At 51.9% G+C, this 23,175-nt stretch overlaps 1 protein-coding gene across 2 annotated transcripts; it reads left to right on the top strand.

Moving 5' to 3' along the window:
- The first annotated feature begins 2,885 nt into the window (after positions 1 to 2,885).
- On the top strand, positions 2,886 to 23,036 carry APOC4 (apolipoprotein C4). Of its 2 annotated transcripts, none has more exons than XM_007997158.3 (3): positions 2,886 to 3,720; positions 21,817 to 21,958; positions 22,666 to 23,035. In XM_007997158.3, the coding sequence occupies exons 1-3, from the start codon at positions 3,669 to 3,671 to the stop codon at positions 22,829 to 22,831; spliced, it is 360 nt and encodes a 119-aa protein (XP_007995349.1). In that variant the 5' UTR covers positions 2,886 to 3,668; the 3' UTR covers positions 22,832 to 23,035. The 2 variants fall into 2 exon arrangements, with proteins under 2 accessions (XP_007995349.1, XP_007995348.1); XM_007997157.3 differs by lacking the exon at positions 2,886 to 3,720 and adding an exon at positions 19,000 to 19,737 and having other exon boundaries at positions 22,666 to 23,036.
- Positions 23,037 to 23,175: the final 139 nt, after the last annotated feature.

The following is a 23,175-nucleotide window of genomic DNA, read 5'->3' as shown; positions in this document are numbered from 1 at the left end:
TTAATTAAGAAATTAGCCAGGCGTGGTGGCAGTTGCCTGGAGTCTCAGCTACTTGGGAGGCTGAGGCACGAGAATTTCTTGAACCTGTGGGGTGGAGGCTACAGTGAGCCTAGATTCCCCCACTGCACTCCAGCCTGGGCAACAGAGTGAGACTCCATCTCAAAAAAATAAATAAATAAAAGGATAAATTTTATGGAATGTGAATTATAATTCAATTTTTCAACATGCATTAGGAGGGACATTTCAAACTCTTTTTTACCCCAGCCTTCCCTACCATCACCCAGAGTATCCAGCCAGGAGGGGAGTGGCTAGTGACACCAGAAGATTAGCAGGGAGGAGGGTGCAGGGATTTGGGGGATGAGGGAATGGGATTCAGACCAGGGCCAGGACCCAAGGATGGAGAGAAAGAGATGAGAGTGGTTTGGGGGTTTGGTGACTTAGAGAACAGAGCTGCAGGCTCAGAGGCACACAGGAGTTTCTGGGCTCACCCTGCCCCCTTCCAACCCCTCAGTTCCCATAGCAGCTGTTTGTGTGCTGCCTCTGAAGTCCAGCCTGAACAACCTTCAGCCTGTTCCCATCCCTAAAATGGGCAAACATTGCAAGCAGCAAACAGCAAACACACAGCCCTCCCTGCATGCTGACCTTGTTGCTGGGGCAGAGGTCAGAGACTTCCCTGGGCCCACGCCACCTCCAACATCCACTTGACCTCTTGGATTTTGGTGGAGAGGGGCAGAGGTTGTCCTGGTGTGGTTTAGGTAGTGTGAGAGGGTCTGGGTTCAAAACCACTTGCTTAGGCCGGGCACGGTGGCTCAAGCCTGTAATCCCAGCACTTTGGGAGGCCGAGATGGGCGGATCACAAGGTCAGGAGATCGAGACGATCCTGGCTAACCCAGTGAAACCCCATCTCTACTAAAAAATACAAAAAACTAGCCGGGCGAGGTGGTGGGCGCCTGTAGTCCCAGCTACTCGGGAGGCTGAGGCAGGAGAATGGCGTAAACCCGGGAGGCGGAGCTTGCAGTGAGCTGAGATCCGGCCACTGCACTCCAGCCTGGGCGACAGAGCGAGACTCTGTCTCAAAAAAAAAAAAAAAAAAAAAGAAACACTTGCTGGTAGGGAAGTAAGTGGCTACGCCCCCACCCCGAAGCCTGTTTCCCCATCTGTACAATGGAAATGATAAAGATGCTCACCTGATAGCGTTTTTGTGGCAAATAAGTAAGTTTTTTTGTTTTGTTTTGTTTTGAGACAGAGTCTCGCTCTGTCGCCCAGGCTGGAGTGCGGTGGCATGATCTCAGCTCATTGCAAGATCCACCTCCCGGGTTCACACCATTCTCCTGCCTCAGCCTCTCGAGTAGCTGGGACTACAGGCGCCCGCCACCATGCCCAGCTAATTTTTTGTATTTTTAGTAGAGACGGGGTTTCACCGTGTTAGCCAGGATGGTCTCAATCTCCTGAAACTCGTGATCTACCCACCTCGGCCTCCCAAAGTGGTGGGATTACAGGTATAAGCCACTGCGCCCGGCTTGTTTTGTTTTTTGAGACGGAGTTTCGCTCTTGTTGCCCAGGCTGGAGTGCAGTGGCACCATCTCGGCTCACTGCAACCTCTGCCTCCCCATTTCAAGCGATTCTTGCGCCTCAGCCTCCCAAGTAGCTGGGATTACAGGCCTGTGCCACCACACCTGACTAATTTTTTCTATTTTTAACAGGGACAGGGTTTCACCAGTTGGTCAGGCTGGTCTCGAACTCCTGACCTCAAATGATCCACCCGCCTAGGCCTCCCAAAGTGCTGGGATTACAGGCGTGGGATACCACGCCTGACCAAATTTTTATTTTTTTTCTAGAGATGGGGTCTTATTATGTTGCCCAGGCTGGTCTGAAACTCCTGGGCTCAAGCAGATCCTCCCGCCTCAGCTTCCCAAAGTGGTGGGATTACAGGTGTGAGCCATTGCGCCCAGTCAGTAGCCCCCCCTTTGCCCCTCACCGAGCCCTACTGGATGTTCTTGGTTGGGTGACAGTTTCCCCATCTATACAACAGAAACTCCTATAGCAGAGGAGAGGATGAGGTTGGAAAAGCAGGAGCACTGTTTTCTATTCTTGTGGGGTCAGGGAAGCAGACATCTGGGTAGATGTTTAGGGAATGTTGGGCTCAGTTGGGGAAGTAGGGGGCCCCATGGGGCTGACAGGGACTGGAAGCTCTGAACCGGCCAGAGGGATGTTGCAATCCTGCCAGGGTCTTGTCTATGCCGTCCCTTTCACAACCACCCCCCTACCGCCAGGCTGACACGTGGCTGTGGGGGCACAAGGCCAGCCAACCTAGAGTCTGAGGCTGGGCCGAGGACACCCTCCCCACCAGCTGCCAGGGTCACTGGCGGTCAAAGGCAGCTGGTGGGGAAGGAATTGGACTCCAGCCTTGGGGGACGGATGTGGTGATGGGGGGAAGCAGGCTTGGTGCCAGGAGGGGCCTTGGAGGGTGAATAAGAGCAGATGCAGTGTTGGGGGGAGGTAGTCAGACAAAGGGGGTGAGTCCCGGTGGAAGGGAGGAAGGGGCGTACACTCAGAACTTTTCAGCTGAGGGTTTTAATTTTTTGAGATGGGGTCTCACTCTGGCCCACCAGGCTGGAGTGCAGTGGCGCAATCACAGCTCACTGCAGCCTCCAACTCCTGGGCTCAAGCAATCTTCCTACCTCAGCCTCTTGAGTAGCTGGGACTACAGGCATGCGCCACCACACCCAGCTAATTTTTGAATTTTTTTGTAGAGATGAGGTCTCCCTATGTTGCCCAGGCTGGTCTCGAACTCCTGGGCTCAAGTGATCCTCCCTCAGCTTCCCAGAGCGCTGGGATTACAAGCATGAGCCACCACACCTGGCTAATGCAGGTGAGGTTTTTAGTGTCCTCCAGCTAAGGTGACCCCCTCGCAAAAAAGGGAGATTGAGAACCATCAAGTTAAGAGCCCAGAGAATATCAGGGTGGTCTGAGGTGCTTCAAGGGCTGGTCTGAAAGAAATTGGAGGTGGCACGCAGGGTAGGAGTGCGGGGCCTCTGAGAGACCCCAGCAACATAAAGGAAAAGCTGTTGGGGATGAGGAGGCTTGCCAAGAGAGAAGTAGGGGAAAGAGGTGGTCTAGGGATACAGTGTGAATAAGGGGCAGATGAGATCCCAGGATTATTACTGAAAGGCCCCTGAGGGCAGATGTCCACAGGGACAGGCCGAGGCTGTCCTGTGAGTTGAGGAAAGGGGCTATGGTAGTCTGAGGACCCCCTAGAGTCAGGGAGATTGGGAGGTGAGGGTGCTGAATGGTAAAGGGCTTTGGGGCTAAGGGAAGTGCCCGGGACCCCACCTGACCCCAACGCCCACGGGCCAGGGACAGAGGAGAAAAACCTGGGTGGGCAGAAGGAGGCAGGCTCAGGAGGAGAGAGATCAACATCAACCTGCCCCGCCCCCTCCCCAGCCTGATAAAGGTCCTGCTGGTGGTACAGGACCTCCCAACCGAGCCCTCCAGCAAGGAGTCAGGTTGGTGCTGAGTGCTTGGGAGGGACACCAGCCTCCACTCTGCAAGAACTCAAAAAAAGGAGATGAGGGGATCCAGGGAGGGAGAAAGGGAGGCACGGAGGAGGGTGCTACTGATCCCCTGCACCCCTCCCTCTGCCTTCAGAGTGCCCCTCCGGCCCCGCCATGAGGCTCTTCCTGTCGCTCCTGGTGGTGGTTCTGTCGATGGTCTTGGAAGGTAAAAGTGGGATGGGAGAATTGCGGAGTTGGACTTTTGGAAGAGTGAAGGTGGCTACAGGCCTGGGTTCCGGCTTAGAGGACCTCTGAGAGCTCTGGGGCCCCCTCTGGGTCGTGGTTGCCCCATCGTGGTCGGGTGGGTCTCCAGGTTCTCCCAGGCTCAGTCCGGCAGGCGCCAAATCTGCCCAGGAGAGCCCTAGCATCTGATGACGTATTGACGCCTACGCCTCTGGGATTGGCTGTCCTCCTTCCACAGCCTTGAAAGTGGGTGATCAGGGCGAGGGGCTGTGGAGGGGGTCAGTGCTGAGTAAGGCAATTCTCAGCGGCTTGAGCCCCACGTGGTCACTCCAATAGCCTCCCCATTCTAACCACATGATCCCCAAGGATCTCCTTATCCATCCCGGGATCCCATCCCAAGGGGGTTCCAATAACAAATTTTTGGCCGGGCAGGGTGGCTCATGCCTGTAATATCAGCACTTTGGGAGGCCGAGGCGGGCAGATCACTTGAGGTCAGGAGTTCGAAACCAGCCTGGCCCACATGGTGAAACCCCATCTCTACTAAAAATACAAAACAATTAGCCAGTTGTGGTGGTGTGCGCTTGTAATCCCAGCTACTTGGGGGGCTGAGGCAGGAGAACTGCTTGAACTCAGGAAGTGGAGGTTACAGTGAGCCGAGATTATACCACTTGACACGGCAAGTCTGTCTCAAAAAGAAAAAAAAAATTTTTGCACCGCTGCCCATCTTCCTGGCAGGCCCAACCCCAGCCCAGGGGGTTCCAAATGTCTCCAACCCCTTTGATGTCCTGGAGGAGTTTGGAAAGACCCTGGAGAACAATGTTCGGGAATTCATCAACCTCATCACACAGAGTGAACTTCCTGCCAAGATGCGGTTAGAACCCTTCCCAGGGCACAGGAGGGCTGGAGTGTGTTTTTGGGTGGAGCCCTGGAGGATGGTCCAAGATGGACAAATTGAAAAAAAAACAAGTCCCAGAGAGGCTGACAACGTCCTTCTGGTCACACAGCTAGATCTCAAGGATCTCAGACTTCAGGGGCAGTTTCCTGGACTCCCATCCAGGCCACATTTTAAAAGATGGTCTTGGGCTGGGCGCCGTGGCTCACGCCTGTAATCCCAACACTTTGGGAGGCCTAGGTGGGCAGATTGCCTGAGATCAGGAGTTCGAGACCAGCCTGGCCAACATGTTGAAACCCTGTCTCTACTAAAAATACAAAAAAATTCGCCTGACATGGTGGCATGAACCTGTAATCCCAACTACTCGGGAGGCTGAGTCAGGAGAATTGCTTGCACCAGGAAGGTGAGGGTTGCAATGAGCCAAGATGGTGCCACTGCACTCCAGCCTGGGCAACAAAGCAACATTCCGTCTAAAAAAAGAAAAAGAAAAGATGGTCTTGCTCAAGTACAGTGGCTCACGCCTGTAATCCCAGGACTGTGGGAGGATTGCTGGGGCCTAGGAGTTTGAGACCTGCCTGGCTAACGTGGCGAGATCCTGTCTCTATTTTTATTTTATTTATTTATTTATTTTTTTTTAGACAGAGTCTTGCTCTGTCTCCCAGGCTGGAGTGCAGTGGTCCCATCTCAGCTCACTGCAACCTCTACCTCCCCAGTTCAAGCAATTCTCTGCCTCAGTCTCCTGACTAGCTGGGATTACAGGCGCCTGCCACCACGTCTGGCTAATTTTTTTTGTATTTTTATTAGAGACAGGGTTTCACATCTTGGCCAGGCTGGTCTTGAACTCCTGACCTTGTGATCCGCCTGCCTCGACCTCCCAAAGTGCTGGGATTACAGGTGTGAGCCACCACACCCGGCGATCCTGTCTCTAAAAAAACAAAAAGCCTGGGCGCAATAGCTCACGCCTGTAAACCAGCACTTTGGGAGGCCGAGTCGGGCAGATCACCTGAGGTTGGGAGTTCAAGACCAGCCTGACCAACATGGAAAAACCCCATCTCTATTAAAAATACAAAATTAGTCGGGCATGGAGGTACATGCCTCTATTCCTAGCTACTTGGGAGGCTGAGGCAGGAGAATCACTTGAACCTGGGAGGCAGAGGTTGCAATGAGCGGAGATCATGCCACTGCACTCCAGCCTGGGCAACAAGAGCGAAACTCCGTCTCAAAAACAAACAAAAAAAAGATGGTCTTGTGGGGTAATGGAGGACCCAAACTTGGCCAGACTGTGTCCCCAGGCTGGCATAGAGCCCCTTACTCCCTGTGTGATCTTAAGAGAGAGGCATTACTGTGAGCCTCAGTTTCCTTCCTGTAAAATGGTGGTTCTGAGGGGAAGTAAAGGAGAGGGTCTACAGGGTGTCTGACACATTGTAGATGCTCACTACATCTTTAAATCCACCCTTGCTCCCTGTGGCAAGTTAGAGAATCATTCCTTAATACATATTTATTGAGCATCTGTTAAGTGCTGGAAACTGTTTCATTGTGGGCAATAAAACAGTGAAGAACATGCCGAGCACGGTGGCTCACACCTGTAATCCCAGCACTTTGGAAGGTTTGGAAGGCTGAGGTGAGTGGGTCACTTGAGGTCAGGAGTTTGAGAACCCTATCTCTACTAGAAATACAAAAAATTACCCAGGCATGATGGCATGTACCTGTAGTCCCAGCTACTCGGGAGGCTGAGGCAAGAGGATCCCCTGAGCCCAGGAGGTTAAGGCTGCAGTGAGCTATGTTTGTGCCACTTCACTCCAGCCTGGGCAACAGAATGAGACCCTGTCTCAACAAGAAAGAAAAGGAAGGAGGGAAGGAAGGAAGGAAGGAAGGAAGGAAGGAAGGAAGGAAGGAAGGAAGGAAGGAAGGAAGGAGAGAGAGAGGAAGGGGGGGAGGGAGGGGGAAGGAAGGAAGGAAGGGAGGGAGGGAGGGAAAGGGAGGGAGGCAGGAAGGGAGGGAGGGAGGGAAAATCTAGCCAGGACTAAACTTAGAAAGATTGGAAGCCAGGTGTAGTGCCTCATGCTTGTAATTCCAGCACCTTGGGAGGCCAAGGCAGGCGGATCACCTGAGGTCGGGAGTTCAAGACCAGCCTGACCAACACGGAGAAACCGTCATCTCCACTAAAAATACAAAATTAGGCCAGGCACAATGGCTCATGCCTGTTGGCTCATGCCTGTAATCCCAGCACTTTGGGAGGCCGAGGTGGGTGGGTCGCCTGAGGTCGGGAGTTTGAGACCAGCCTGACCAACAAGGAGAAAACCTGTCTCTTCTAAAAAAAATACAAAAAATTAGCCGGGCATGGTGGCACATGCCTGTAATCCCAGCTACTCGGGATGATGGGGCAGGAGAATCGCTTGAACCTGGGAGCCGGAGGTTGCGGTGAACTGAGATCGCGCCATTGCAATCCAGCCTGGGCAACAAAGGCGAAACTCTGTCAAAAAAAAAAAAAGGAAGGAGGGAAGGGAAGGGAAGGGAAGGAATGGGAGGGGAGGGGAGGGGAGGAGGGAGGGAGGGAGGGAGGAAGGAAGGAAGGAAGGAAGGAAGGAAGGAAGGAAGGAAGGAAGGAAGGAAGGAAGGAAGGAAGATTGGAGGGAGAGGCAAAGGTCCTAAGCCAAGAAGGTTGATCGATAATCATAATCAAGAGCGGGTGGCATTCCAGGCATGTGAACAGCCTGGGCATAGGCAGGGAGACTGGAAAGTACCTTTGAATGAGAACAGCTGAGGCAAGGGCAGATTGGAAGAAAGAGTTGGTAGCAAGAGATGGCAGGTCTTGAAAGCCAGGCCAGGGTTTTTTTTTTTTTTTTTTTTTTCTGAGATGGAGTCGTCACGCTCTGTTGCCTAGGCTGGAATGCGGTGGCGTGATCTCGACTCATTGCGATCTCCACCTCCCAGGTTCAAGCAATTCTGCCTCAGCCTCCTGAGTAGCTGGCGTGCACCACCATGCGTGGCTTATTTTTGTAATTTAGTAGAGACAGGGATATGCCATGTTGGCCAGGCTGGTCCTGAGCTCCTGACCTCAAGTGATCTGCCTGTCTCAGCCTTCCAAAGTGCTGGGATTACAGGCTTGAGCCACCATGCCCAGTCAAGGGTAAAGTGTTTAGACTTCATCGTGCTCCGGTCCATCTGCGAAACTGAAGCACAGAAGTTGGCCCACCCAGCCCAGCGGACCTCCTAATCCCATATACAGTGAGGATGGAGATTCAGGAAGGGGAAGAGGTGGGAGTCACGTAGCAGGTAGAATTTGGACAGCCTGGGAGGGAGCTGCACACAGTGACCCCCTTCCTTATCCCTCCCCACAGGGATTGGTTTTCAGAGACATTTCGGAAAGTGAAGGAGAAACTCAAGATTAACTCATGAGCACCTGAAGGGTGACATCCCAGGAGGGGGCTCTGAAATTTCCCGCACCCCAGCACCTGTGCTGAGGACTGCCTCCATGTGGCCCCAGGTGCCACCAGTAAAAATCCTATACAAAATTCTCTCCTGAGTGCTTCTTCACTGTGGGCCAGGGGTGCCAGAGAGGGTAGGGGCTGCGGGAGAGGGCAGAGGCTGTACCTTAGGGACTCCTCACAAGCCCTCCAATGCCCCATCTACTTGCCCTGTGCTAAGGATGTTTTAACTCCGTGGTCTCAAAAGGATCTTCCTAAGAACCTTGCAAACTGGGCCTTATTAATCCCATAAGGGCATTGAGGCCCAGAGAGGTGAGGCTACTTGTATAAGGTCACACAGCCAGGAAGTGGAGAACTGGGACTAGATTGAACCCTCAACCTGGCAAAGTCACTATGCTACTCTTTTCCTGGTGTGGTCTACCCGAGATGAGGGGTTGAGGTTTTTTTTAATGTTTTGTTTTTTTTTTTTTTTTTTTTTTTGAGACGGAGTCTCGCTCTGTCGCCCAGGCTGGAGTGCAGTGGCGCAATCTCGGCTCACTGCAAGCTCCGCCTCCCGGGTTCACGCCATTCTCCTACCTCAGCCTCCCGAGTAGCTGGGACTACAGGCGCCCGCCACTGCGCCCGGCTAATTTTTTTCTATTTTTTAGTAGAGACGGGGTTTCACCATGGTCTCGATCTCCTGACCTTGTGATCCGCCCGCCTCGGCCTCCCAAAGTGCTGGGATTACAGGCGTGAGCCACCGCGCCCGGCCTATGTTTTGTTGTTTTGAAACGGAGTTTCGCTCCTCTTCCCCAGGCTGGAGTACAATGGCATAATCTCAGTTCACTGTGACCTCTGCCTCCCAGGTTCAAGTGATTCTCCTGCCTCAACACCCCAAGTAGCTGGGATTACAGGCGTGTGCCACCGCACCTAGCTAATTTTTGTATTTTTAGTAGAGATGAGGTTTCTCCATGTTGATCAGGCTGGTCTTGAACTCCTGACTTCACATGATCCACCTGCCTTGGCCTCCCAAAGTGCTGGGATTATAGGCATGAGCCACCATGCCTGGCCTTTTTTTTTTTTTCTTGACACAGAGTCTCACTCTGTCCCCCAGGCTGGAGTGCAATGGCGTGATCTCAGCTCACGGCAACCTCTGCCTCCTGGTTTCAATGGATTCTCCTGCCTTAGCCTCCCTAGTAGCTGGTATTACAGGCATGTGCCACCACACCCAGCTAATTTTTTTGTATTTTTAGTAGAGAAGGAGTTTTGCTATGTTGGCCAGGCTGGTCTCAAACTCCCGACCTCAAGTGATCCACCCGCCTTGGCATCCCAAAGTGCTGGGACTACAGGTGTGAGCCACCTCACCCAGCTTAAGATTTCATAAGAACAATATTTGTAAGCCATATAACTAATAAGGGGTTAATATTCAAAATATATAAGGGACTCCTACAATGCTAGTGGGAACACCAAACACCGCAGCCACTGTGGAAAACAGTATGGGGGTTCCTCAAAACGTTAAAAACAGAACTACCAAATGATGCTGTAATCTCATTTCTGGGTATTTATTCCAAAGAATTGAAATCAGGACCTTGAAGAGATACCTGCCCTCCCTTGTTCACTGCAGCTCTGCTCAATACCCAAGATATGGAAACAACCTAAATGTTTATCAACAGATGAATGGGTCAAGGAAATGTGGTCTGTAAATGCAATGGAATGTAACACAGCCTTAAAATGAAAATCCTAGCTGGGCTCAGTGGCTCACCCTTGTAATCCCAGCACTTTGGGAGGCCGAGGCGGGCGGATTACTTGAGGCCAGGAATTTGAGACCAACTGGGCCAACATGGCGAAACCCCGCCTCTACTAAAAGTACAAAAAAATTAGCTGAGCATGGTGATGGGTGCCTGTAAACTCAGCTACTCGAGAGGCTGAGGCAGGAGAATCACTTGAACCCGGGAGGCGGAGGTTGCAGTGAGCGAAGATCGCGCCATTGCACTCCAGCCGGTAACAAGAGCAAAACTCAGTCTTGGCCGGGCGCGGTGGCTCAAGCCTGTAATCCCAGCACTTTGGGAGGCCGAGACGGGCGGATCACGAGGTCAGGAGATCGAGACCATCCTGGCTAACACGGTGAAACCCCGTCTCTACTAAAAAATACAAAAAAAACTAGCCGGGTGAGATGGCGGGCGCCTGTAGTCCCAGCTACTCGGGAGGCTGAGGCAGGAGAATGGCGTAAACCCGGGAGGCGGAGCTTGCAGTGAGCTGAGATCCGGCCACTGCACTCCAGCCTGGGCGACAGAGCAAGACTCCGTCTCAAAAAAAAAAAAAAAAAAAAAAAAAAAAAAACTCAGTCTCAAAAAAAAAAAAAAAGAAAAGGAAATCCTGAAGCTGGGCATGATGGCTCACGCCTGTAATCCCAGCACTTTGGGATGCCAAGGCAGGAGGGTCACTCGAGGCCAGGAGTTGGAGACCATCCTGGCCAACATGGTGAAACCCCATCTCTACTAAAAATACTAACATTAGCCAGGCGTGGTGTTGTGCACGTGTAATCCCAGCTACTTGGGAGGCTGAGGTGTGAGAATCGCTTGAACCCAGGAGGTGGAGACTGCACTGAGCCAAGATCATGCCACTGCACTTCAGCCTGGGTGTCAGAGCAAGGCTCCATCTCAAAACATGAAAGGAAATCCTCGGCCGGGCGCAGTGGTTCACGCCTGTAATCCCAGCACTTTGGGAGGCCAAGGCAGGCGGATCACAAGATCAGGAGTTTGAGACCAGCCTGGCCAATATGGTGAAACCCTGTCTCTACTACAAATACAAAAATTAGCTGGGTGTGGTGGTGGGCGCGTGTAGTCCCAGCTACTCAGGAGGCTGAGGCAGGAGAATTGCCTGAACCCGGGAGGCAGAGGTTGCAGTGAGCCAAGATCGTGCCACTGCACTCCAGCCTGGGCAACAGAGCGAGACTGTGTCTCAAAAAAAAAACAAAAGAAAAAAAGAAAAAAGGAAATCCTGGGCTGGGTACAGTGGCTCACGCCTATAATCCCAGCACTTTGGGAGGCCAAGGCAGGTGCATTACAAGGTCAGGAGATTGAGACCATCCTGGCTAACATGGTGAAACCCCATTTCTACTAAAAATACAAAAAAATTAGCCAGGCGTAAGGGCATGGGGGCGGGCGCCTGTAGTCCCAGCTACTCGGGAGGCTGAGGCAGGAGAATAGTGTGAACCCAGGAGGCGGAGCTTGCAGTGAACCAAGATTGGGCCACTGCACTCCAGCCTGGAGGACAGAGCAAGACTCTGTCTCAAAAAAAAAAAAAAGAAAAGAAAAAGGAAATCCTGAAGGTGGGCACAGTGTCTTATGCCTGTAATCCCACCGCTTTGGAGGGCTGAGGTGGGAGGATCACTTGAGGCCAGGAGTTCAAGACTAGCCGGGGTAACATGGTGAGACACTGTTTCTACCAAAAAAAAAAAGAAGATATAAAGAGAATAAATAAATGTATAAATATTACTCTCTGGGGTTAATGCATTCCCTTCTCCCCGAAAATCAATTCTCCAAACTCCTATACTCTCCTCTCTTCTCACTCAGCAGTCTGTTAGAACTCAAGTCAGACTTTTTGTTTGTTTGTTTTTTGAGGCAGAGTCTCACTCTGTTGCCTAGGCTGGAGTGCAGCGGCACCATCTCAGCCCACTGCAACCTCTGCCTCCCAGGTTCAAGCGATTCTCCTGCTCAGCCTCCCGAGTAGCTGGGACTACAGGCATGTGTGAGCCACCACACCCAGGTAATTTTTGTATTTGTAGTAGAGACAGGGTTTCACCATGTTGCCCAGGCTGGTCTCGAACTCCTGAGCTCTAGCGATCAACCCTCCTCGGCCTCCTAAAGTGCTGGGGTTACAGGCATGAACCATTGTGCCCGGCCTCAAGTCAGACTATGCTCTTCCTCTGCTCAGAACTCTCCTGACTCTCTCAGAGTCAACCCAGAAGAACTTACCAAAGGCCTGTAAACGGAACACTACCCTGTCCACGATCGCCTCATCTCTGTCTCTCTGTCCATCACTCACAAGCAACTCCTCACTATTCCTCCAATGTACTGGGCACGCTCCCACCACAGGGCCCTTGCAGATCCTGTTCCTCTTCCTGGAATGCTCTTCCCAGGGGTCCAGATATCTGCCTGGCTCCCTCCTCACTTCCTCCAGTTCTCTTCCAAAATCATCCCCTGCCAGACGTGGTGGCACACGCCTGTAATCCTAACACTTTGAGAGGCCAAGGTGGGAGGATTGCTTCAGCTCAGGAGTTCAAGACCAGCCTGGGCAACATAGCAAGACCCCATCCCTCCTAAAAAAAAAAAAGAAAGAAAAATTAGCTGGGCATGGTGGTGCACACCTGTGGGCCCAGCCACTCGGGAGGCTGAGGTAGGAGGATGGCTTTGAATCAGGGAGGTTGAGGCTGCAGTGAGCCATATTCTGAATTAGATACTGGTGATGATTGTGCAACCTTGCCAGTATAGGAAAAACCATTGAACTGTACACTCTAAAAGGGTAAATTTAGCCGGACGCAGTGGCTCACGCCTGTAATCCCAGCAGTTTGGGATTCTGAGGCGGGCAGATCACTTGAGCTTAACAGTTCGAAACCAGCCTGACCAACATGGTGAAACCCCATCTCTACTAAAAATTTAAAAATTAGCCAGGCAGGGTGGCAGGTGCCTGTAGTCTACTTGGGAGGCTGAGGCATGAGAATTTCTTGAACCTGGAGGGCAGAGGCTACAGTGAGCTGAGATTGCCCCATTGCTCTCCAGCCTGGGCAACAGAGTGAGACTCCATCTCAAAAAAAAAAAAAGGTAAATTTTATAGAATGTGAATTATAACTCAATCTTTCAACATGCATTAGGAGGGACATTTCAAACTGTTTTTCACCCCAGCCTTCCCTGCCATCACCCAGGGTATCCAGCCAGGAGGGGAGCGGCTAGCGACACCAGAAGATTAGCAGGGAGGAGGGTGCAGGGATTTGAGGGATGAGGGGGTGGGATTCAGACCAGGGACAGGATCCAGGGATAGAGAGAAGGAGATGAGAGTGGTTTGGGGGCTTGGTGACTTAGAGAACAGAATTGCAGGCTCTGTTTTTGGGTTTTGGGGCCCACCTCGCCCCCTTCTGACCTCTTAGTTCCCATCCTCCAGCAGCTGTTTGTGTGCTGCCTCTGAAGTCCAGCCTAAATGACCTTCAGCCTGTTCCCGTCCCTGAGATGGGCAAACATTGCAAGCAGCAAACAGCAAACACACAGCCCTCCCTGTGTGCTGACCTTGGAACTGGGGCAGAGGTCAGAGACCTCCCTGAGCCCATGCCACCTCCAACATCCACTTGACCTCTTGGATTTTGGTGGAGAGGGGCAGAGGTTGTCCTGGCCTTGTTAGGTAGTGTGAGAGGGTCCCAGTTCAAAACCACCACCTGCTGGTTGGGGAGTTGTCAGTAAGTGGCTACGCCCCCACCCCGAAGCCTGTTTCCCCATCTGTACAATGGAAATGATAAAGATGCTCATCTGATAGGGTTTTTGTGGCAAATAAGTGTTTTTTGTTTTTGTTTTTGTTTTTTTTTGAGACGGAGTCTTGCTTTGTCACCCAGGCTGGAATGCAATGGCGCAATCTCAGCTCACTGCAACCTCCGCCTCCCGGGTTCAAGCGATTCTCTTGCCTCAGCCTCCCGAGTAGCTGGGATTACAGGCATGCACCACCACACCCACCTAATTTTTTGTATTTAGTAGAGACGGGGTTTCATCATGTTGGTCAGGCTGGTCTTGAACTCCTGACCTCAGGTGATCCACCTGCTTCAGTCTCCCGAAGTGTTGGGATTACAGGCGTGAGCCACTGTGCTCGGCCTTGGTTTTTTTTTTTTTTTTGAAATGGAGTCTTGCTCTGTCACCCAGGCTGGAGCACAGCGGTGCAATCTCGGTTCACTGCCAACTCCATCTCCCAGGTTCAAGTGATTCTCCTGCCTCAGCCTCCCGAGTAGCTGGGACTACAGGTGTGTGCCACCGCACCCAGCTAATTTTTGTATTTTTAGTAGAGATGGGGTTTCACTATGTTGGTGGTCTCAATCTCTTGACCTTGTGATCCACCTGCCTCGGCCTCCCAAAGTGTTGGTATTACAGGTGTGAGCCACCACGCCCCGCCCCTCCACTTTTTTTTTTTTTTTTTTTTTTGAGATGGAATCTGGCTCTGTCACCCAGGCTAGAGTGCATTGCGCCATCTTGACTCACTGCAACTTCTGCCTCCTGGGTTCAAGCGATTCTCCTGCCTCAAGCTCCCAAGTAGCTGGGATTATAGGCGCCCACCACCACGCATGGCTAATTTTTGTATTTTTAGTGGAGACAGGGTTTCACTATATTGGCCAGGCTGATCTCAAACTCCTGACCTCAAGTGATCTGCCCGTGTCAGCCTCCCAAAGTACTGGGATTACAGGCATGAGCCACTATGCCCCACTGCTATTAAGTACATTCATCATCTAAAAGCCCTGCCGTGGTTCCTGCCACACAGTGTGTGCTGGGGAAGCACACACTAATGAAACAGCAGCTGGCGTTGACGGAGCACCTATGCAGCATTTTCTGTGCACGATCTTTACTCTCCCGGGCAACCCTATGGGGGTAGGTAGTCCATGACTGCCATTCATGGATGAAGAAACAGGCCCAGACAGGTAAAGCAACTTGTACCAGGTCATACCGCTAGAAAGAGGTAGAATCGGCCAGGCCTAGTGGCTAACACCTATAATCCCAGCACTTTGGGAGGCCGAGGCAGGCGGATCACTTGAGGTCAGGAGTTCAAAACCAGCCTGGCCAACATGGTGAAACTGCATCTCTACTAAAAATACAAAAATTAGCCGGGCGTGGTGGCGGATGCCTGTAATCCCAGCTACTCAAGAGGCTGAGGCAGAAGAATTGCTTGAACCCAGGAAGTGGAGGTTGCAGTAAGCCAAGATCATATCACTGCACTCCAACCTGGGCGACTGAGCAAGACTCCATCTCAAAAAAAAAAAAAAAAAAAAAAAAGAGGCTGGGCGCAGTGCCTCACATCTGTAATCCCAGCACTTTGGGAGGCCTTGGCGTGTGGATCACCTGAGGTCAGGAGTTCAAGACCAGCCTGGCCAATGTGGTGAAACCCTGTCTATACTAAAAATGCAAAAATTAGCTAGGCGTGGTGGCAAGCGCCTGTAGTCCCAGCTACTCAAGAAGCTGAGGTAGGAGAATTGCTTGAACCCAGGAGATGGAAGTTGCAGTGAGCTGTGATCGCGCCACTGCACTACAGCATGGGCGATAGAGCAAGACTCCATCTCAAAAAAGAAAGAAAGGAAGAAAGAAAGAGAGAGGGAGGGAGGGAGGAAGAAAGAAAAGGAAAGGAAAGGAAAGGAAAAGAAAAGAAAACAAAAGAAAACAAAAGAAAAGAGAAAAGAAAAGAAAAGGAAAGGAAGAAAAAGGTAGAGTCAGGCTCTGAACCCCACACCAAGCTGGTTTTCATAACACAACACATAGTGGGTTTGTTTTTGTTTTTTATTTTGAGTTTTTGTTTGCTTGTTGTGGAGACAGGGTCACCCAGGCTGTAGTGCAATGGTACAATCATAGCTCACTGTAGCCTTGAACTCCTAGACTCAAGCAATCCTCCCACCTCGGCCTCCTAAGTAGCTGGGACTACAGGTGCATGCCACCACGCCTGGCTAATTTTTTTTATTTTTAGTAGAGACAAGGTCTCCCTATGTTGCCCAGACAAGTGTCTAACTCCTGGGCTTAGGTGATCCTCCCACCAGGGATTACAAGGGATTACAGGCATAAGCCATCATGCTGGCCCCAATTTTTTTTTTTTTTTTTTTTTTTTTTGAGATGGAGTCTTTGCTCTGTCGCCCAGGCTGGAGTGCAGTGGCGCAAACTCGGCTCACTACAAGCTCCGCCTCCCGGGTTTATGCCATTCTCCTGCCTTAGCCTCCCGAGTAGCTGGAACTACAGGCGCCCGCCACCTCACCCGGCTAGTTTTTTGTACTTTTAGTAGAGACGGGGTTTCACCGTGTTAGCCAGGATGGTCTCGATCTCCTGACCTTGTGATCCGCCCGTCTCGGCCTCCCAAAGTGCTGGGATTATAGGCATGAGCCACCGCGCCCGGCCTTTTTTTTTTTTTTGAGACGGAGTCTCTTACTGTCACCCAAGCTGGAGTGTAATGACGCGATCTCGGCTCACTGCAACCTCTGCCTCCCGGGTTCAAGCAATTCTCCTGCCTCAGCCTCCTGAGTAGCTGAGATTACAGGTGCCCACCACCACACCCAGCTAACTTTTTTTTTTTTTTTGGTATTTTTAGTAGAGACAGGGTTTCACCATGTTGGTCAGGCTGGTCTCGAACTCCTGACCTTGTAATCCACCTGCCTTGGCCTACCAAAGTGATGGAATTAGAGGCGTGAATCACTGCACCCGGCTTTTTTTTTTTTTTTTTTTTTTTAAGAGATGGGGGTCTTACTATGTTGCCCAGGCTGGGCTCTCAAACTCCTGGGCTCAAGGAATCCTCCTACCACAGCTTCCTGAGTAGCTGGGGCTACAGTACCTGGCTGTTTTTGGTTTTTATAATTGTGATAAAATATAAACAACATGGCTGGGCGCAGTGGCTCAGGCCTGTAATCCCAACGCTTTGGGAGGTCGAGGTGGGAGGATTACTTGAGCCTAGGAGTTCAAGACCAGCCTGGGCAACTTGGCAAAACCCTGTCTCTAAAAAAAATTTAAAAATTAGCTGGGCGGCCAGGCGCGGTGGCTCATGCCTGCAATCCCAGCACTTTGGGAGCCTGAGGTGGGTGGATCACTTGAGAGGTCAGCAGTTCGAGACCATCCTGGCCAACATGGTGAAAACGCGTCTCTTTAAAAATACAAAAAATTGAGCCGGGCATGGTGGCTCATGCCTGTAATCCCAGCACTTTGGGAGGCCGAGGCAGGTGGATCACCTGAAGTCAGGAGTTCGAGCCCAACCTGGCCAACATTGTGAAACCCCATCTCTACTAAAAATACAAAAAATTAGCTGGGCATGGTGGCAGGTGCCTATAATTCCAGCTACTAAGGAGGCTGAGGCCGGAGAATTGCTTGAACCTGGGAGGCGGAGGTTGCAGCGAGTTGAGATCACACCTTTGCACTCCAGCCGGGGCAACAAGAGCGAAACTCTGTCTCAAATAAATAAATGCATACATACATACACACATACATACATACAAAAAATTTGCCGGGCGTGGTTGCTGCGCACCTGTAATCCCAGCTACTCAGGAGGCTGAAGCAGGAGAATCACTTGAACCAGGGAGGCAGAGGTTGCAGTGAGCCAAGATCGTGCCATTGCCCTCTAGCCTGGGTGACAGAGTGAGACTCCACCTCAAAAACAAAAACAAAACTTACCATTGCAGCCATTTTTAGGTGTACAGTTCAGTGGCATTAAGTACATTCACCTTGTTGTACAACCATCACCACTATTTCCAGGATATCTTCGTCATCCCAAACAGAAACTCTGGGTGTTTTCAATCTGCTGATGATTGCTACCGAGGAACTGCAGGGGACATCTGCTGTGCTCATGCTGGGCCTCTGGGATGGACAGGATTCTGCCAAGGCAGACATCTGGGTCAAGATAGTCCTGCACAGTTGTTCAGGTTGTGGCCAAGATTGGGTTTGCAGATTTGTTATGTAAAAATGCAGGATGCTCAGTTACATTTGAATTTCAGATTAATAGCAAAAAAAACTTTTTGGTACAATTCCCAAATATTGCATGGGACATATTTATACTAAAACATCATGCACTGTTGATTTGAAATTCAAATATAATTGGGCCTCCTCTACTTCATCTGGCAAGCCTAGACAAAAGAGTCCAGTCCACAGTCCCCTGACTGAGCCATGTGCCCTGGGGTGCAGCTGGGTCCATCAAGAGAAAAATGTTCTATTTCTGGCACTATTTCTGGCCTGATGTGGGTTTTTTTTTTTTTTTTTTTTTAAGACAGACTCACTCTATCGCCCAGGCTGGAGTGCAGTGGCACGATCTCGGCTCATTGCAATCTTCGCCTCCCAGGTTGAAGCGATTCTCCTGCCTCAGCCTCCTGAGTAGCTGGAACTACAGGCACATGCCGCCATACCCAGCTAATTTTTGTATTTTTAGTAGAAACAGGGTTTCACTATGTTGGCCATGATGGTCTCGATCTCCTAACCTCATGATCCACCCGCCTCGGCCTTCCAGAGTGCTGGGATTACAGGTGTGAGTCACCACACCTGGCCTTTGTTGGTTTTTGTTGTTGTTAATGTTGTTTTGTTTTTGAGACAAGGTCTCGCTCCATTGCCCCCCACTGAGTAGCTGGGATTACAGGCATGCACCACCACACCTGGCTAATTTTTGTATTTTTAGTAGAGACCAGGTTTCACTATGTTTCCCAGGCCGGTCTTGAACTCCTGGCCTCAAGTGATCCGCCTGCCTCAGCCTCCCAAAGTGCTGGGATTTCAGGTGGGAGCCAACGCCCTGGCCCGAGACCTGATGTTGATGACCTCCTACTATGTGCACCTGCAACTCTCCTGCATAGGCCTCAGCCCTCCTGCATGAGGACGCTGGGAGGCAGGTGCTCCCTATCAACCCCATGTTACAGTTGAACAAATTGAGCCCCGGAAAAGAAAACGTATTTGCCCAGGTCATGCGGTGAAGGAGTAGGGGATTCGAAGCCCAGGTCTGTCTGAAGCCAGAGTCACCCGGAGGAGAAAGAGCTGGAATTGAGAACTCAAGGAATGCGTGGAGGTGATCGGGTTCCACCCTACCCGGAAAGAAACAGAGGCCGGAGACATGAGACTGTGTTGCTATTTCCTGCCATCATCCCTTGGGCCCTGTTGAGGCTCTACCACAAGCCTGGCCCTGCAGCCCAGTGGCTAGGAGAAATTAGACACAAAATAATAATAACAGCCATGATCTTTGAGCACCTATAATGCCAGGCTCCACGGTAAGAGCTTTCTTTGTTTTTGTTTTGTTTTGTTTTGAGACAGAGTCTCTTTGTCACCCAGGCTGAAGTGCAATGGCGTGATCGTGGCTCACTGTAGCCTTTACCTCCCGGGTTCAAGCGATTCTCCTGCCTCAGTCTCCCGAGTAGCTGGGATTACAGGCGCGTGTCACTATGTCTGGCTAATTTTTGTATTTTTAGTAGAGACAGGGTTTCACCGTGTTGGCCAGGTTGGTCTCAAACTTCTGGCCTCATATGATCTGCCCACCTCGGCCTCCCAAAGTGCTGGGATTACAGGCATGAGCCACTGTGCCTTTCTTTGTATTTGTTCAAGTAATATCCTGAAATATGTACTATGTCTCACACTTTATAGAGGAGGAAACTGAGGCCAGCAAATGGGGCTGTCATGGGAGGTGGAGACAGGATTTGAACCTGCTTCAGTGCAGGAGGCTCAAGAGCCTCTGTCTTCTCTCAGGGCACGGTGTGGGAGGGTGGGAAGGAGGGAGGCCCACAGAGGCATGACCTCTGATTGCCACTGTCACCTGGGCCTGGCTCTTTGAAGTCTCTGCCAAGTGGGGACGTGGCCGGAGGAGGGCTCTGCTCTGTGCAGCCTCCCCTCCCCCGGCCCGCAGAGTTGAGCACAGAGGGACAGAGGCACGGAACCCCCAGAAATGTCCCTCCTCAGAAACAGGCTCCAGGACCTGCCTGCCCTGTGCCTCTGTGTGCTGGTCCTGGCCTGCATTGGGGGTGAGAAGAAGAGGGTGGAGGGATGTGGGGCCCACACCTGGTGGGTGTGAGTGTGGCTGTGTGTCCTGTGGCTCTGTAGCCATGTGAGACTGAGTACGGAGCGTGTGCGTGTCGGGGAGTGTGTGTGTCAGTGGTTGAGAGTAAAGTGTGAATATAACATTGGTACAAACTGGGATCATCTGTGCATGTGTGTGTGTGCGTGCGTGGAACTGGGAGTGCACAGTCGCGGTAAAAGTGCATGTCTGTGTGCGTGTATTTGTGTGCACCTGTCTCTCTGTGGGGTACATGTGTGCAAAATATTTGAGTGTGTGGACACATGCGAGGGGGTCTGTGAGTGTGTGCTGGTGTGTACGTCTGTGTTTTGCATATGCATTTAATTTTTTTTTTTTTTTTTGAGACGGAGTCTCTGTCACCCAGTGCGTGACAGTGCAATGGTGCGATCTCGGCTCACTGCATCATCCACCTCCCCAGTTCAAGTGATTCTCCTGCCTCAGCCTTCAGAGTATTTGGGACTACAGACGCACGCCACCACGCCTGGCTAATTTTTTATATTTTTGATAGAGACAGGGTTTTGCCATGTTGCCCAGGCTGGTCTTGAACTCCTGACTTCAGGTGATCCGCCCACCTTGGCCTCCCAAAGTGCTGGGATTACAGGCATGAGCCACCATGCCCGGCGATGTACTTTATTTTAAAATGGGATCATATTCTAGATCAGTGTCATCCAGTAGAAATCTAAATTTTTAACACAGAGCTGGGCATGTTGGCTCATGCCTGTAATCCCAGCATTTTGGGAGGCCGAGGCGGGCAGATCACAAGGTCAGGAGATTGAGACCATCCTGGCTAACGGACGGGTAAAAACCTGTCTCTACTAAAAATACAAAAAATTAGCCACACATAGTGGCACACACCTGTAGTCCTAGCTACTTGGGAGGCTGAGGCCAAAGAATCACTTGAACCCAGGAAGCGGAGCTTGCAGTGAGCCAAGATCGCGCCACTGCACTCCAGCCTGGGCGACAGAGCAAGACTCAGTCTCAAAAAAAAAAAAAAAAAAATTAAGACGTATATAGCGCCTACAATGTGCAAGGCACCATTCTATGTGCATCGTATGTATTAACTCTTAATTTTCACAATAACCCTGTGGTAGGTACTATTATCCCATTCTACAGAAGGGGAAACTGAGTCATGGGGAGAGAGGAAAAGTCACCGGCCAAGGCACACAGCCGGCCACATGTGGCCCCCGCGTGACGGTTGGTCTCTGTAGGCGAGGCTTTGTCCAGACTCGTGGGTAGAAGGTCTGGCCTGGAAAGAGGAACTGACAGCAAGGCTGAGCCAATGTCTGCCCCTGGGGGCAGAAAGTCACCTCCTGCTTTCCCTCCACTGTCCATAGAGGTAGCTTAGACAGGGTGGGGGTCACAGGAGAACTAAGGGGGAAAGGGATAGTTCCTGGGCAGCAAAATCAGGTGGTGAAGGGAGGCATCAGAGGATGGCAATTAGAGAGGCCATTAGAGGGAAACCATAGGCAGACAGGGTGACAGGAGAGACTACTGACACAAGGTGAAGAGATGGCCTGGCCGGACGGGGTGGCTCACATCTGTAATCCCAGCATTTTGGGAGGCTGAGGTGGGTGGATCACTTGAGGTCAGGAGTTTAAGGCCCCAACATGGCGAAACCCCATCTCTACTTAAAATACAAAAATTAGCCAGGCATGGTGGCACATGCCTGTAATCCTAGCTACTCAGGAGGCTGAGGCAGGAGAATTGCTTGAATCCAGGAGGTGGAGGTTATAATGAGACAAGATCACGCCACTGCACTCCACCCTGGGCAACAGAGCAAGAGACTGACTCTGTCTCAAAAAAAAAAAAAAAACTAAAAACAAAAAACGGGGAGAGAGAGATTACTGATGGTTGAAGGAGGGGTAAGCGGTCAGGGGACATATACGGGTAAAGGCAGGAGGCAAGAGGACTGGCAGGGGGCTGCCCCTGGGCCACCAGGAGTGACACAGGATGAGCATGGCGGGAAAGGGAGAAGGGGGGATTGTAGGGTCCCAGCCCGCCCAAGTTGCCCTCTGGTTCCACCTAGCATGCCAGTCAGAAGCCTATGAAGGAACCCCCAGCCCCCCACCAAAGCTAAAGATGAGTCACTGGAGCCTGGTGACGGGCAGGATGAAGGAGCTGCTGGAGCCAGTGGTGAACAGGACCAGAGACAGGTGGCAGTGGTTCTGGTGAGTGTGTGCTAGACTGGGTGGCAGGAGGGGACTCCTGGGTCTGAGGGAGGAGGGGCTGGGACCCTGTATCTCTGGGTCTGAGGGAGGAGGGGCTGGGGCCCTGTATCTCTGGGTCTGAGGGAGGAGGGGCTGGGGGCCTGGGCTCCTGGGTCTGAGGGAGGAGGGGCTGGGGGCCTGGGCTCCTGGGTCTGAGGGAGGAGGGGCTGGGGGCCTGGGCTCCTGGGTCTGAAGGAGAAGGAGGGGCTGGGGACCTGGACTCCTGGGTCTGAGGGAGAAGGAGGGGCTGGGGGCCTGGACTCCTGGGTCTGAGGGAGAAGGAGGGGCTGGGGGCCTGGACTCCTGGGTCTGAGGGAGAAGGAGGGGCTGGGGGCCTGGACTCCTGGGTCTGAGGGAGAAGGAGGGGCTGGGGGCCTGGACTCCTGGGTCTGAGGGAGGAGGGCCTGGGGACCTGGACTCCTGGGTCTGAGGGAGAAGGAGGGGCTGGGGCCTGGACTCCTGGGTCTGAGGGAGGAGGGGCTGGGGCCGGAACCCCTGGGTTTCAGGGAGGAGGAAAGGGCGGCAGTGGGGCTGTGACCCCTAGGTCTGGGAGGAGCAGAGGGTTAGAGCTGAGAGAAGGAACTGGGTCAGAGAAAGCAGCAGATAAATGGGGCAGAGAACACCTGGGGAGAGCTGGGGCCTCCACTGTGATGTCCTTTCTCCCTCAGGAGCCCCAGCACCTTCCGGGGCTTCATGCAGACGTACTATGACGACCACCTCAGGGACCTGGGTCCGCGCACCAAGGCCTGGCTCCTCAAATCCAAAGAAAGCCTCTTGAACAAGACCCACAGCCTGTGCCCCAGGATTGTCTGTGGGGACAAGGACCAGGGTTAAAATATTCATAAAAGCCAGGTGTGGTTGTGGCGGGTGCCTGTAGTCCCAGCGACTCAGGAGGCTGAGGTGGAAGGATGGCTTGAGCCCAGGAGTCCGAGACCAGCCTGGGCAACACAGCGAGATCCCTTGGGGGGAAACAAAAAGAAATAATAAAAGTTCATACTTCTCCAATAAATAAAGTCTCACCTGTGTCCCTGTCTGGATCCTTCCCCAGTGTGGCCAGAAGAAAACCCACCCCACCCCCTCCCAGGAATTAATGAGTAGAAGAGGTGACACCTGATGGGGAAGGGAGAGTTGGGGGATAGGGAAGGGTATCAAGGGATAACACCCTATTGTGGGTTTGT

This window comes from Chlorocebus sabaeus, chromosome 6 (genome assembly GCF_047675955.1).
Source record: "Chlorocebus sabaeus isolate Y175 chromosome 6, mChlSab1.0.hap1, whole genome shotgun sequence".
In the NCBI taxonomy this organism is placed as follows: domain Eukaryota; kingdom Metazoa; phylum Chordata; class Mammalia; order Primates; family Cercopithecidae; genus Chlorocebus; species Chlorocebus sabaeus.
Note: the sequence above shows the minus strand (reverse complement) of the source record. Positions and strands in the feature narration are given on the sequence as shown.